This window comes from Penicillium griseofulvum (assembly GCF_001561935.1).
Source record: "Penicillium griseofulvum strain PG3 chromosome Unknown contig_79, whole genome shotgun sequence".
Classification (NCBI taxonomy): Eukaryota; Fungi; Ascomycota; class Eurotiomycetes; order Eurotiales; family Aspergillaceae; genus Penicillium; species Penicillium griseofulvum.
The window spans coordinates 3,084,462-3,100,163 of NW_024467420.1; the positions used below are offsets into that span (position 1 = coordinate 3,084,462).

A 15,702-nucleotide genomic window follows, 5' to 3' on the forward strand; every position below is an offset into this window, starting at 1 on the left:
GTAGCCTATTAGTTCTAGAAGTATAGCGTGTGGCTGTATAATCCGCTTGATTTTGCTGGTAGGGGCCCGGTTTATATGGCATCTGTTCTAGGGAGCGCACCTATGCTTTTCTATTTTTTAAGGCGGCTCACCTCTTAATGCTAGCGTACGGGCCATGCTAGCGGCATTTTAATACTAACACCACGGCTTACACAGAAGTACTAGGATAAGTGCTAGTCGACTATATTAAACACAGGAAGTTCTCCATAGTAGGAAGGTGTGAAGGCGCAATTGCAGGGTTAGTTGGCATCACGCCAGCCGCCGACTTTATACCCGTATGGCTTACTACCTCTTGTCGGGTTTGTCACGAGTATATGGTTACACCCGTATAGACGAGGGGATAGGCGTATTCAAGCTGCAGGGTATTGGCGGGATGCTTTCCAAGGCGGGGATCTTTACGTCGTAGTGCCGCGTTAGATGGCGTGACCGAATGTAGTGGTAAGGGCAATAGAGTGCGAATTAGGAAATAATTAGCGCGATGTGTGTGCTATAGCCAACCTAGGTATATACATATTCTTTTATTGTTTCCTGTATCTCCATATTCTCAAGTTTATCCTGGGGTGGTGCATAAGGAGGCGGAAATGATTGGCTTAGACCACAATTTGCTGATAAGCGGATTGGTGAACGGGGCTCGACGATCTTTGCGGGTCTTTATCATCCTTAATGGACAGGGTCTTGTAGCGGTTTTTTTAGGAAAGGAGAAGGGTTACAGCCTGACTTTGAATTGTAGAACATGTAACCTGTCTGGGATCAATTCCAATTTTTATTGTCATTTTTCAGATAAAATATTTTAATATCTAAGAAGAACGATTGTAAAAACTGAAGTAAGGTATGTATTTATTTCAATGTTTTTTTTTTTTTTTTTTGGGATCTTTTATTGAAAAGTCTTGGCCAAGAGACCCTGAGAGTGACGCAACGAATCTCCGGCTTCCAAGGCCGGGCTGACGTATACTTCCCCCCCTCCGACATTTTTACTGTTTTCCACATTCCAAGAGGCTGGAATACATATATTATATATGAAGTTGAGATAGTATTGTCCCTGGATTTAGAAAAAAAAAAACGTTAAACCTGCAGTGAGACGTGTACACTGCAGAAATTTAGATGTACAAATTTTAACTATGTTGTACTTTAAAATTGAAATAATTGAAAAAGAAAAAAAAAAGAATTTGGTCACGGATAGTTACATTACCTATAAATTACCCCACTTTCCCTAATTCAGACCAATCTGGGCCCAGTTTACCGTTTAAATGTCACAGTCTGGCCTGTCATGTTTCGTATCGCCCCGGAGTCGTCGCGTCCAGGCCGCTTTTGGCCTCCTTATCTTTCTTGGCTTTTGGTTCTTCTCTCTCTTCCCTCTCTCTTCTCCTTCTCTTTAGTATTTACTTGTCACTCGTTTACCCTATTGCACTTTAATTTTTAAAGTCCTTTTGACATGATCTGCGAATAATCACAAGTCCAAATGGGCAAATGTATGCAGTCCCACCTCAACTTCTTTGCGGACAAAATTAACCTTTTCTATTAGGGCGTTATGGTGTCGTCCTGGACGCGGGCTCGTCTGTATGTCGACCTCATTATAATATCAGAGATATGCCACTAACCGCCATAGGGGACTCGGGTACACGTTTACCGATGGCTGCGAAATGCCGCTGCACGAAAGAAAGCCCATGTGGAGGAGTTGAAATCGCTACCGGAAATCAAAACTAAGGAGGAATGGACGAAGAAGATTCACCCGGGTGAGCCCTACTCGAGCCACTACTAACTCACTAGTAACCCGTCGCTAACCTAGTAGCATAAAAGGTGTTTCTTCATTCGCCAATAAACCCGAATTAGTCGGATCGGACCATCTCGCCCAACTGCTAGATCACGCCAAGGGAATAATTCCCGCCGAAGATGCCAAGGATACTCCCATATTTCTCCTGGCCACTGCGGGCATGCGACTACTGGGAAACCTCGAACGACAGTTGCTTCTGGATCGGATCTGCTCTTATGCTCGTGACAACTCGGAGTTTCTGCTTCCAGACTGTGGTGTTCACATCCAGGTGATTCCGGGCGTGACCGAGGGACTCTACGGATGGATTGCGACAAACTATCTGATGGGATCATTTGATGCCCCGGAGAAACACGATCATGGAAAAGGACACAACACCTACGGATTCCTCGATATGGGTGGCGCGTCAGCCCAAATTGCGTTTGCTCCTAATGTTACCGAGACAGAGAAGCACGCCGAAGACCTTAAATTGCTGCGATTGCGGAACATTGATGGATCAATTCAAGAGCACAGGGTGTTTGTCACTTCCTGGCTGGAGTTCGGCGTGCATGAAGCCCGACGACGTTACCTGGATGCTTTACAGACGGCAACTGGGCCAGGTATCGTGGAGTTACCTGACCCTTGTCTTCCCAATGGGTTACGGACTACGATTGACGGAAAATTTGCCTCGGCGAGCAAGACGGAACCCTATCTGCTAGGTACAGGCAAATTTGATGAATGTCTCCGTCAGACATTTCCATTGCTCGACAAGGATGCTCCATGCGCAGATGAACCGTGTCTGCTAAACGGTATCCACGTTCCGGCTATTGACTTCGATGTTAACCATTTTATCGGGATCAGCGAGTACTGGCACACTACTCACGAGATTTTCGAAATGGGGTACAAAGACAAAGCATACGACTTCAACACGTATCAGGAACGAGTCCAAACGTTTTGCTCTCAAGACTGGGACTCCATTGAGCATGGCCTTGAACAACACAAATGGGGAAAGAAGGTTGATCACCAGAAGGCCTACGAAGTATGTTTCAAGGCGTCATGGATCATCAATATGCTACATGATGGCATTGGAGTGCCTCGAGTGGGCTTGGAGGATACAACTGGCTCTTCGCACAACGGCACTAAAGAAGTCTTGGCCCATGGAAAAGAAAAGGGATACCTTGATGCTTTCCAGGCGGTCAACAAGATTGACTCGACTGAAGTGAGTTGGACTTTGGGCAAGATCGTTTTATATGCATCTTCTCAAGTCCCTCTAGAGATAGAAGGGGAAGGCCTGCCAGTAGGCTTTGGCAGCAACGTCCCGGGTATCCCGGCCGACTTCCAATATCCCAGTGTTCAGCTACTGCCAGATTCAGATAGCTTCCACAGTGAACACTGGCATGACGCGCTATTCGATGGTGATTCTCCGCGCCGGATCCCAGGCCTCGTCCTATTCATGCTTATCGTTGTCATGGCTGTCTTCTTCTTGTGCGGACGCACCCGTCGATCCCGGATCTTCAACCGCGTGAGTAACGTGTTACGCCGTGGAGGGCCATCGCACCCTAATCACCCGAAGAAACGAAAGGGCCTCAAGTCGATGCTGCCATTCATCGGTCGGAGCACCGCCTCTTACGAGCGAGTCCTCGAGGACGGTGCTCAAGATTACGAGCTTGGTGCCATCGAGTCCGACGGGAGCGAGGACGGTGGACGTCTTTCCGAAGCAGACTCAGCTAGACTGGTACCACCGAAACGAGCGTCAAGCTGGGGCAGTAACAGCAACACTCCCAGTTTTAAATACGCGTTAGATAACAGCTCGACTGGGACGATTGGTCTCGGAATCAGCGGAGGTGGTGGTGGCTCCGGCATCGCTATGGATCGAGCAGGCTTGGTAGTCAGGACGGAAAGCAGGGACCACCTCGCTCCTATTGCTCTAGGCCCTACAACTAACGGCCGTCGATCGAGAGCTGGCAGTCCGACAAGATCTCACCAAAAATCACCCAACATGACGCCCCTAGCCGATGACTAACGTGACATATCTATCTACTTGACCCGAATTATGCATAATCACTTATACTGCATCGCATTCTCACTTGGAGTTTGATTTTTTGACATGCGTCGAGTCATTTTGGCGCTGTCCTGGTTTCACCTTTTTCTCCCCATATGCAAAGGAAGTTCATCTTACCGAGTCGCATGTGGCAGGCTGTTTTCGATTCTTCATATCATATTTCCACCCTGTGCTCTGGAGTACCTTTTTGTTGGTTGGCTGCGATGCTTTTGATCTTCGGCAGGTGATTTACACGTAATGAGGTGTGTACTATTAGCGGATAATGTTTTTTCTGAATATAGATTAATAGTTTGCTAAGGACTGTTCTGCATGTAAATTGTACATCTTAGCAAGGAGCACGGCTTCATCAAAATGACTTGCTTCCTAGTAGCCCTAGTCGATATAGATTGCTCCTTATAACATACTATTTTTTTAGTTAATCTCTAGCCTCTTCAAGGACTTTATAAAAAGAATCTCAAAGCTCAAGGTTAAGGATTAAGATGGCTAGCTACATGTATAGGTTCCGCCGAGGCTGGGAGGTAAATCCTTATCGATAACTACAGGAAAAAGATATATCCATATCACGTGACAATTTTTGTCAGCAAAAATGATGTACCTAGAGAGAAACTGGCGCAACGAGCTTCCGATTCACTGTACTGATTCACCAAGCTTGTTCAATATTTTTCCACAGCACAACCATAAACCCAATAAGCCCAATCAATTGGTGTCGTTGCCTTCAAACTCGCCATCCCTACTACACCCTTTACCCTCAACAACCACCGCCATCATGCGATTGACCGTTGAGCTTATTCAAAATTCCCTATCATACATCAATCCACTCACAGATCGCGAGTTGGATCTCCGAGGTGCGTTGGCCCATTTTTTACCTGCCTGAAAAGAACAGGTACTACACTTTTGTTTAAGAGCTGGATTGATATCGTCTTTTTGTGTGGTCGTGTAGGTCACAAGATCCCCACAATTGAGAACTTGGGTATTGCCAAAGTAAGTGATGTGTTTCTATCAACCAATCCTTGAGTCAGATTTGTCTCTGAAATGTCTATTCGTGTTGCTGCTAGACCGCATTTTGAGTCTACAGTCAGCTCAATCATACCCTTTGCGAATCCGATGCTGATAGCTCCTAGGATCAAGATGCGATTGATTTCACTGATAATGACATCTCCTCTTTGGGAAACTTCCCCTACTTTCCTCGCCTCCGTACCCTCCTCCTCGCTCGCAACCGTATCAATCACATCCAACCGGCGCTCGCAACCTCAGTGCCTAACCTGACGACTCTTGTCCTGACTGCGAACAATGTGTCTGAACTTGCGGATCTAGATCCGCTACGGAACTTGCGACGGCTCAGACACTTGACCCTCCTACAGAACCCAGTGGCTCGCAAAGAGGTTTGTCTAGCCATGGTCCAAGATTTGCTGGAAGCTAAGCTAACTGGTTCACGCAGAACTACCGCTACTGGGCTATCTGGCGCATTCCCTCCCTCCGTTTCCTTGACTTCCAAAAAGTAACCGACGCTGAGCGCGCCACGGCTAAAGAGCTCTTCGGTACCTATGATGAACCATCATCCCTCGCTTCGAAGATTATGGGTATCAAGTCCCACACCTTCGATGTCTCCACTCCGAAGGAACGCACCCCCGCCGAAAAGGGCGTGCGAGTACAACTCACCGACAAGGAACGCAACCGTGTTGAGAGACTGATTCGTGAGGCGAAGAGTCTCCAGGAGATTACCAAGTTGGAGAAGGAACTTAACGAGGGACGGATACCCGGTGGAGCGGATGCCGAGGGTGATGAGCCCATGCAGATGTGAGAGATGAGATCTAGGATCTTTTCTCTCGGATTTCTTTTGTGAAATGAACATACAATCACGTTTCATCGTCTTCGTTTTCTTTTGGGGCTTTGTTTTCAAGGGATTTTCTTCTGGCCGGGTGGGGTTCAGTGTGTATTGTGTTTGGGTATTCATTTATTTTTGTACCCGTTTGGGATCAGAAAAGGATCCTTGCTATGAATTGTCAGAAAATCGAAACTAAAAGCTCGTTTCTTGTCCCTTTTCCAAGAGAGCATATCATGTTAGCCTGTCAGGCTGCGTCTGGAGCACCAATCATGGCGGTACTAAACCAGAATTGAGCGTAAATGGATGCCCGGCCATCTCTTGCTTAACGACTCATCCAGCTAATGGCTACATGTAGAAGCACTTAGACGAAGCAGTAGCACAGATGGCTAACCATCTCCAATATACTGAGCTTGGGGGTGGGATCTGCCGATCCAATAGGGAACATCAGATCAGCCATTCACGGCGAGGAGCAATAGTAATGATCAATGTTAGTATGAAGGCATACTAAATCAGTTATATCATATGAAGTCCATAAGGCTAAATTGTACAGAAGTAGAAGTACTTAAAGAATATAACTGGGTTGAAGATATGTCGAACAAGTCTTCGACCTACCCGTGGACACAATATCAAATTAATTGTAATATACACTTTTGCTTTAATTTCAGATATATAATCCAACTTGATATCATACCAAGGGATCATTCATACCCAGCATCAAAGATTCTCGCCTTGTAGAACTCGGCATCATCCCACCCTCTCTTGTCTGTCACGGTTGTAGGTGCGCTCTCATCACTAAATGACACATACTGTCCCATGTCACCCTTTGCCCCGCGAATCCAGGCATATTCCCCAGAAGAATGCTGAACCAGAGACTTGAGCTTATCAAGCTTCATGAGGCGCTCAAAGTCGCCGCTGGTCGTGTTGTATTTATACGCAGCAGCGGTATGCGTCAACAGCAGGATGTCTTCATGTTTGTAACTGGCAGAAAGATCGTGACCATTTCTCGCCCTGCCTTCCACTTTGTCCAAGGGGATTGGTTTCCCATCCATCTTCAGTTCGATGTCCTTCCCTTTTCCCACCACATCATACCTATAGAGGTAATCTTCCCCGATAGCCCACAACTGACCACCATGCCAGAGCACCCCGTGGGCCTTTTTAACAGTATATTCATGGCTCTTCTTAATCTTTTTCAGATTGTTGACATCTGATGCATCAGTTGGAACATACAGTGTCAACTTGTGCGAGGCCGAGCTTGCGGCAACAAATGCGCCGAGATAGGGGATTCGTTCGAGGGAATGCGGGTTACCACCAGGTGTTGCTGACCAGACAACGTCGTCTATCGTCGTGGATTTCTGCCCCGATTTGATATCGATCATGCCGACTTTGCCACCCGAGGCGGCAACGAGGGCAACCAGGCCCCGGTCAGCTGTCTTGCGGATTTTGACTTCAGAAAGGTCGGCCCAAACGTCCTTTTGCCAGGGCCATGGGTTTAGGTCGGCGGTGAAAGACCAATGAACGGCATCGCTGTTCCATTTTGAAGCATCTCGTGGGAAGACCCGAACAGTTTTGGAGTTCTGGTCGGTAACAGCCAGATGGTAGGCTGTTGCAAATGGGACTGCAATAGAAAGAGAAAGGAAGGATTTGAAATGCATTATCGTGGTGCTAATTGAGGTTACACCAAGGAAGAAGTCACTGGAAAGAGAAAAGGCGAGGTAATTCGAGGATTTTTATCTCCAAGCTTGGACTGGATGCCATAAATATAATTCGGGCAATGCTTCACCAGATAGGGGAAATTAGTTCGTAAACCTCGTATACGAGGCATTATGTTAATATGAACTAAAATGGGGACAACTATCCCCTATCCTAGATAGGATCAGCAAGCTGTACAGTATACGGGTCAAGTGAAGGTTAAATTTGATGAAGACTCAGGTAAATGTGAAGTATAAAAAAAAATGATATTCTTAGAATCCATCAAGAATAGCATCACTAGGCAGGTACGGGCTGTGCAATACGAAGTTTTGGCGTTAGAGCGGTTTAGCACCCAAATTGGATCTTTATTTCTACTATAACATCAATTTGACGTCTGCTTTTTAAAATCAAAGAGTATGTTTCTTGTATGGATATGATTTATTGGGAGTAAAGAAAGTAATATAATTCGAGAGCCTTGTTGCCTGTGTATGACCCATCTATAGCTTTGGGTAAGACTTTTATGTCTTCTATGTTTGATAATACCCCCGTAGTCTGGTGGTAGGGTTGCTTCACTAGACATTTTGAGGAAACAGATTCTAGAAGTACCATGTAAGTTTCAATCGCTTGTTCACCTGGGATTTGGAGTTGAGGTCGTGGAAATGCAAAAGAAATATAATATTGACTAAAATCTATGTATATTCAAATGAGTGAGTTGGGATCGGATGGCTAAATTGGGAGCTTCATTACACCAATGTTGAAATACGAACCTCTCTAATGTGATGGTCTGACACTAGTCTCATTCCTCGTGTTGATCTGAGCCCACCTTTCATGTTTGAGACTATTTTCAACATGCAGAAGGGGCTTGGCTATTCTAGCTAGGAAGATCTCGTATTCCATGGCGATCATATCCTAATATGAGCGAGGGGAAATACTCCGGCCTTTCACGGATGTACATCGAGGTTACATTTCATGATAATATATTCAACTAGATGCTGTGGACCTATAAATTGCATCTTCCCAGCTGTACTCCCTCAACCTTGTTGGTCAAAAGAAATTCCCCCTTGACTTCGATTACCGAAAGTTCCATCATGCGGTATACATTAGTCTTGACTACTCTTCTTTCTCTTTGCCTCCCCTTCACCAGTGCGGCAGACCCTCGTTATTGCCAGGGAAAGGCGACTCTGGACACCAAAGATTTCACCCTTGAAGAAAGAGAAACTCCTGACCTACCTAAGCTCGCAAAGTACTTCGAGTCAAAGGGTAAGGTTGCGACTGTCACTGCAGTTCTTCAATCTGCGAATCGCGAATTAAGAAAGGGTAAGCCCTCGAATATTGGATCCGGGTCTCCCGTCGAATCATGGGCTTGGAATTCAGGCGACGACAAGACGACGAAGTGGGTTCCGCAAGGAATCACCAGCTCTGCCGATGCTTTCGGGAAGGGTACCTGGAATGATCACGAGGCGTGGATTGTCAGTTGGTATCAAAAGGGAGACAGTGTGCGGGTCAGCTTTATTGATCGCAAAACACACAAGTATCGCCATGTGATGCTCGTGTATCCGATTGCCGAAGATGACTTCAAATCCGTCGAAGTTCACGCTGGTGGTATCGCTTGGTATGGGAATGTGCTATATGTTGTCGATACCAACAATGGTATTCGTGCATTTGACCTGGACAATATCTGGGAGGTTGATATTGGAGATGGTGTTGGAAAAACCAAAGACGGAAAAGGGCATACTGCGGATGGGTATAAATATGTGCTTCCTCAGATCCGGTGAGTCTATTATCTTCAATATTCCTTTTGATCAAAGACTAATACCACTCTAAGCTGGTATAAATGGACTCCTGGCAAGGAATCCCCCTTCCGCTTCTCTTGGATTTCTCTAGACCGCAGTGACTCACCCGACACCCTCATGGTAGGTGAGTTTGTGCGCGATGGAGAAACTTTCAAAGATGCCGAGAAGACGCCAGTTCCTATTCGCTATGTGAAATACAATCTAGATGCTAATACCCGGCGGCTGCACACCGAAAACGGCATCGCTACCGCAAGCTGGGCGCACTGTGTCGATATACCCAACGTACAGGGTGCTGTTTCATATGGCAGCAAGTTTTACATCTCGCGCAGTACAGGCAGAGCTCCCAAGAAGGGTGATCTTTTTATTTGGGAAGAAGGGAAGACGGCCAAACCGTACAAGGGGTGGTTTCCGGCTGGAAATGAGGACATGAGTTTCAATCCAGTGCGCAAGGAGTACTATACTGTCACTGAGTATGATAAAGATCGGTACATTCTGGCTTATAAGGGAGCCTAGTTGAGATGATTTCAACTCCAGGGTGGGTGTGCCAATGGAGATTTTGTATAATATATATATCATGGTTTCCAGTTCTGGCAAACTGCGTACAAATTATTGTTTTGGCTGAAGTAGATGTATATTCTAGCAATTATATAAAGCCTCACTACCTTCTTTTGCTCTTCCTCTCCCGTCTGTATCACCTCTACATCCCAAAGCTAGTGTCATAAATTTGAATGACCTGGTACACAGAATATACTAGTTGGTTATTTCAATTTCATTTCCCTAAGTGACTAGAAATAGCAGAAACTGGCATTTGAGTTTTGATAGAGAACAAACAGACCAGTCCCTCAAAAGATATAGATCACGATTTAGTTTGAGAGTAAAGAGTAGGTACATGATGACAATATAATAAATTAAACAATGAAGGCAAGGAGTCTTTGCTTGTCGAGAATTTCTCCTTCCACCAATCTCCCGGTCTCAGTGACTTCCCCATTGACTTGCTGATAGCGTACCAGCGCGGGAATGTTCTTAGTACCCCACGTTGTTCGGTAGACGTTCTGAGGATTATTCCACCTGATAGATATCAGCTTAATGCACCTCGGGGGGGCTTTTTGGATATAATTTGGAAGCAAAAACATTTGCAGTTTCAGACATGACTATGGTGAAACTTACTCGGGTTTTTGTCCAACCTCGATAATAGCTAATTCTGGTGTATCATCTCCGGCAAATGCCTCGTTGATATGTGGCAGCGCATCCCGTACGTCTGGGCACCAGGGTTGTTTGGTAATTGGATCTGGTCCAGATATGAAGGCAATGAATAATTTCGAGGCGGGGCTTAGTGTTAGCCCCTTCACCGAACTTGGTAGTGTGAAATTCTTGACTATCGGCATTCTTGTATACAGTTTGAACTTGAGTTCAGATTGTGGACAAGTATGGGTAGTAAAAATTTTATTGAAAGTCCAGGATTCCAGGCATTTAGAAGATACAACACAGGTGGCTTTTATGACTAAGCACGCAATTCCGCCGGAAGTGCGTTGAGGCTTCCATGTACCTGTATAGATATATACATTGATGTTCGATAGACAACCGTTGGAAAGTCATCTCGACAGTTTATACTCTATAATGACTTATATTCTTCTGTATTGTCGAGCATATTCTGTGCTATTTTCCTATTGTGGTAGTTCTATAAGCATTTCTCTTTAGCTATATCAACGGGAAGAAAAAGATGAAAAGAAAAAGTCAGAGTACTATACAACCTAGTAGATAACATCTAGATAAAACATTAAAACCATCAAGGACTTAAATACACTAAAAAAAAGTATTAAACATAGTATTCCCACGTGATAATTCAATATCACCATGTGGTCAGTGCTGAAATTGTGGATATTCTCGTATTCTGTTTTTGACGGAGGATTTGTCGATGTAAGCGAGGTTCAGCCGCAGTTTTCTGCATTTGTCCTTGTCTTGTCTTCCGTCCTGAAGTCGTAGAATTCAACTTTTTTCAGTATGGATGAAGCAGCATCCACATTCCGCGCACAGTGGGTCAATCCATCAGACTTATTCTCGATTCTTTTAATTATTGGCGGAGATGTTATTGGTATTGCTCTGGCAGCCGTCTCGGGCGGTCCCATTACCCCAGTCACCTTCTCGTTCGGATGGGTATCGTACGCTATCTCGGCGTTACTCACTGCTCAAAGCGAGGACCGCCTAATGCCCCCGGCCCCTGACACTTCGCTCCGGGTAATCAACATAGGCACGGGGTATATGCGGTTCAACCGATCCTGGACTTTAGGGCGGGTGTTTCAGAACTATGAATACTGGATGCCAGCAGAAGTGGAACAACGGCTGCAAAACCACCCTGTCCTATACCAGGACGAAGAAGCTGGGCTCGCAGACACAGATGTACCAGGAAAGGCCACGGCAACGACAGAAGCATACCCCAATCCTCGCAAATTTGTGAGCCCCTACCAGGCGCGTCTCTGCGTTAGTGTTTACGAATGGGCACTGGATGGGCCAAATGCTGTGGCAAAACCTGGTTATGACTGGGTATATTGGCTGGGAATTGTCGTGACAGTGCTCCAACTAGGTATCAGTGCGATACCATTTGGCCTGCACCAAGATTGGAGTATCTTCCTGGTGACAGTGGCCGGGACCATCCTGGCCTATGCGTCTGGTGCACTGCCACAATGGCGAAAGGAGAAATGGGCGTGTCGAACTTTAGAGAGGCGCAAGGATGTCGCGTTGACGCTTGGTAATGGCACACAGCATGTGGTCGTGGTGCTGGGGGCAAAGGGTGGACTGGATTTGGAAGACATGGCTGGGGGACAGTTGATGGACGACGGGGAGGCGCGGGCACGTAGGGGGCGATTGATGCAACTGATGAGCCCCGGCAATACTACGCGCATGATGACGTTCCTGTTAGCGGTGTTGTGGCTCATGCTTCTCCTCACCAGCACAGGAATCCAGGAACACGCGTGGTATCTACTCGCGGTGGGTGGCGCTGGCATGCTACAAAATCTCATCACGGCCGGAGCTCCACGTCAGCCGGCGATGTTAGGGGTTCCAGTTCGACTGGCTATGCGCCCGAAGCCAGGGACCGAAGGAAGTCCGATACCCATGGTCTTTGCCGAATTCAAGGTCATGCATACACTGATGGAGCTCGAGTTAGATCTCAAAGGAGCTGGTCGAGCTCTGCTCCCAGAGTTCTTCCCTGGCGGCGGTCTACAGCCGTGGGAGGAAAAATGGTGGTCCAGCAATGAACCGGAAATTCGACGCGATCTACTACGGGCGGCGAAAGAAAAAGAATTTAACAAACAGATGCGCAGGACGCAGGTTGGCTGAAAAGAAGCGTGCAATACAGCAGTATGTAGCGGTTTTTCACCAGGTCCTATCCCGGGGGTAGTAGCCTGTGCGGAAGGGCGATTTGGTACTTATCTGTCTTAATCCAAGTAAAGGTCAAACAACTGTCGTTATATGAGTTATGCCCCGAAGTCTTGCTTTCCATATCCAAATGACTGTCTTTTTTCTACTCCGAATAATACGAGACTTGCACATTTTACAGTTCCAAGATTTACCTTTTCTTCTATGTTCAGGTCAGAATACCACATAGTAGGAAACATAATATATCAAATCACCAAACCACAAAGGTACTTCTATACCATTTACTAAAGATACCCGCAATGAACATTGGCAGCTGAAAGGCTACAAGGTAAAGAATACGAGTATGTCTTGGCACTGGAACAGACCAACCAGTATGAGACTAGCGTTTTAGGGCTATGCTGACGCGGGGCTTCATCTGTCTGAAAAAGTGTTAACTCTCAAAGTAATTAGGAAAGCAATCAGCAATAATGGCGGAGCATTTGTTCTTTCCTGGGGAACCCCCAAAGCCTTATAAAGTCGAGTACAATAATTCGCTATATGATGGAGGCGATTGGGACCAGTTCCCGGCTCGCTGTGGCTGGAAATCGGAAGAAGGAGATCACAAGTTCCCTTTAAACCGAATCCCGGAGAGATTCCACTCTGAAATCGAGTGCTGGCTTTACTTCGGCATGCTCCACTATGTGTTTGGGGATCAGCTGGACCAGTCCGATTTCCTCCTACGCAGGGAAGACGTTCAATGCTTAACGACAAAGCATCTCGATAAATATGTCGGTAATGCCAAGGAATGGAAGAAGAGGAAATTTGGCGAGCGAGCGGTTGACATCGTCAAGAAAGTTTGCCAGCAGCTTTCTATATACTCTAAGTTTTGTGTGCGGGATGAGATGCTTGTGGCCATTCGACTGATCTGCTATGTTCTCTGGTATACTGCAGAGAAGCGAGACGGTCCTCAGACCAAGACCCCTAGTGTTCACCATTGGCTGTTGAGCGTAGGGCCTGAGATTGAGCAAATGGTTGCAGCAGGATGGTGCCCTTTGGAGGCAGAGAAATGTCGCACGACGGGTGGTGGACCGGATACCCCGGTGTATCTGCTTCAATTAATGCGTGTCAAGGCCGACTGGTACACAAAAACGCATGAGTCCTGTAAGAAGATAGAATGCGTGGCAAACAACGTCGATGAGAGCGACTATGTCACTCGACACGTGCAAGAAGATTGCAGCTGTTCGCATGTCCAGGCAGATGTCGAGAAGCTGCATACAATTCTCCGGGAAGGAGGGGTTCCACTTCTGATGATCACACCTTGTGACGACGATGTTAAGATTGAGATCGTGAGAAAGCGTGTCGGCAGACAATACCTGGCTATCTCGCATGTGTGGTCCGATGGACTAGGCAACACAAAGGGTAACAGTCTCCCGACCTGCCAAATGAAGTTCCTTTACGAGCAGGCAAGATGTGTTCTCACTGGCGATGAATATGTCCCTCGCTACAATAATGGCCCATTTGGACCACTACACACGGGTACATCTCGACTTGCCCATTTGGTGAGCAATAAGGCTCTACGCAGAGATGAGTCAGTACTTTTGTGGATTGATACCTTGTGTATACCACATCAACCTGATGTTAGAAGTCTGGCGATTCAGCGCATGCGTGAAGTATACTTGGACGGTCAGTACGAGCTATGAACATACTACTTCTTAGATGGTGACTGAACCGATTATAGGGTATCGGACGATGATCATTGATTCAGAGATGAGAAAAGTTAACGCCAGCTCTTCAACTCATCTTGAGCTTCTCCTAAGGGTACTATACTGTTCAGGCTGGATTCGCCGATTATGGACACTCCAAGAAGGATTGGCCGCTAAAAGTCGGCTGTATGTGATGTTCTCTGACAAGGCAGTCAACATTTCCACTATTGCCGACGAGCTCCTGACCAAACTTGACCGAGACAAACTCCCCATCATGCAGGATAGGATTATCACCTATGCCATTGGTGTTTGGCTCTCCTTCTTTCAACAAACCCTTGAGTCCGCGTCTAAATTCCAACGTTTCGTCAACTTTGTTGTTACTCCTTTCGAACCAACCGAGATCCCTAAAAGTCAACTGATCAAATCGAATTGGTTTAATGTAGCCACCCGAGCCACCAGCAAGGCAGCCGATCGCCCCATCATTCTGGCGGGTGTCCTCAATTTTGACTTGAAGGAAATTATAGAGGTCAAAGGGTCCGACGAACGAATGCGGAAGTTCTACAGCCTACTTGATGATTTTCCCCAAGGCGTGCTATTCCAGCAGGGGCCACGATTCGAAGAAGATGGAATGCGCTGGGCGATGAAAGTGTGTCAATATACCGAAGACCTCCGCTACCTCTCGGGCGAAGCCGGGAAGATCACACCTCGAGGACTTCAGATCACTTCTTACTCGTCATGGCTGTTCCCATCCCGTATGGCCTTTGACCTCGGCCTCTTTGATCTTGACCCCTACAATGCACAACTGGCTTGGGAGAAGTGGCTCGATGAGTACAATCCTGGAGAAGTCAATAGCCTGGATGGTTACTGTCTGCTGAAATTTAAACCCCCTAATATTTTCGAGCCAGATGGGACTTACGGGATTATTGCAATGGACTCAGAAAATTCTAGACCTGGATCAAGGACATCGTGTGCAGTGGTGTCATTGCGTACGACAGAGGATGCAGTTCATTATGCACAATATGAAAGCGTGGGAACAATCGAGTCTATTGTCAACTATGCAAAGCAATCAGAGGAAGGCGGCTATGTTATGGCAGTCAAATGGGATGACCAGCAAAAACGTGAATGGATTGTTGGTTGAGTTAGTGACTAGATTAGATTCTCCTTTCTTTCCATAGTCAACTATCAGAGCCTTTTCTCCCATGACTTCGCCATCATTTACCATTACCCTCCCCATCTCTTGATAGAATCAGCTCTCATTGTTCTTTCTCATGGTCAGCCGAAGTGCTCAAAGATATGCGCCCAACCAGAAGCGATATGGAGTCCAAGGCATCTATTCTCTTTACAAGTCATACCAAAAATGGAATCGAGATGACGATATGGATGCTTGAGTGCCATGAAGGACGTCAGCTACGTGTAAATAAAATTTGGTAGAAGCCTAAAAAGAAAGAGCAAGTTCACGATCTCATGCGTGTACAATTCAAGGAGCCATG

General features: G+C 46.4%; 6 protein-coding genes across 6 annotated transcripts; 5 read left to right on the plus strand and 1 right to left on the minus strand.

Moving 5' to 3' along the window:
* Positions 1 to 1,498: 1,498 nt before the first annotated feature.
* On the plus strand, positions 1,499 to 3,809 carry PGRI_010020 (putative nucleoside diphosphatase (Ynd1); the record flags this gene model as incomplete). The annotated part of the gene is made up of 4 exons (XM_040788715.1): positions 1,499 to 1,508; positions 1,562 to 1,596; positions 1,646 to 1,772; positions 1,870 to 3,809. 4 exons carry the CDS (start codon positions 1,499 to 1,501, stop codon positions 3,807 to 3,809), a joined length of 2,112 nt encoding a protein of 703 aa, XP_040652487.1.
* An 805-nt stretch (positions 3,810 to 4,614) lies between these two features.
* On the plus strand, positions 4,615 to 5,649 carry lea1 (U2 snRNP complex subunit LEA1; the record flags this gene model as incomplete). Its single annotated transcript, XM_040788716.1, has 4 exons — positions 4,615 to 4,693; positions 4,789 to 4,829; positions 4,970 to 5,230; positions 5,287 to 5,649. The coding sequence occupies 4 exons, from the start codon at positions 4,615 to 4,617 to the stop codon at positions 5,647 to 5,649; spliced, it is 744 nt and encodes a 247-aa protein (XP_040652488.1).
* Positions 5,650 to 6,371: 722 nt separating this feature from the next.
* PGRI_010040 (uncharacterized protein) lies at positions 6,372 to 7,325 on the minus strand (the record flags this gene model as incomplete). Its single annotated transcript, XM_040788717.1, has 1 exon — positions 6,372 to 7,325. The coding sequence occupies one exon, from the start codon at positions 7,323 to 7,325 to the stop codon at positions 6,372 to 6,374; it is 954 nt and encodes a 317-aa protein (XP_040652489.1).
* A 1,125-nt stretch (positions 7,326 to 8,450) lies between these two features.
* PGRI_010050 (uncharacterized protein) lies at positions 8,451 to 9,668 on the plus strand (the record flags this gene model as incomplete). The annotated part of the gene is made up of 2 exons (XM_040788718.1): positions 8,451 to 9,133; positions 9,188 to 9,668. The coding sequence occupies 2 exons, from the start codon at positions 8,451 to 8,453 to the stop codon at positions 9,666 to 9,668; spliced, it is 1,164 nt and encodes a 387-aa protein (XP_040652490.1).
* Positions 9,669 to 11,156: 1,488 nt separating this feature from the next.
* PGRI_010060 (uncharacterized protein) lies at positions 11,157 to 12,491 on the plus strand (the record flags this gene model as incomplete). Its single annotated transcript, XM_040788719.1, has 1 exon — positions 11,157 to 12,491. The coding sequence occupies one exon, from the start codon at positions 11,157 to 11,159 to the stop codon at positions 12,489 to 12,491; it is 1,335 nt and encodes a 444-aa protein (XP_040652491.1).
* Positions 12,492 to 12,997: 506 nt separating this feature from the next.
* PGRI_010070 (uncharacterized protein) lies at positions 12,998 to 15,350 on the plus strand (the record flags this gene model as incomplete). The annotated part of the gene is made up of 3 exons (XM_040788720.1): positions 12,998 to 14,097; positions 14,155 to 14,192; positions 14,248 to 15,350. 3 exons carry the CDS (start codon positions 12,998 to 13,000, stop codon positions 15,348 to 15,350), a joined length of 2,241 nt encoding a protein of 746 aa, XP_040652492.1.
* Between the last annotated feature and the right edge of the window lie 352 nt (positions 15,351 to 15,702).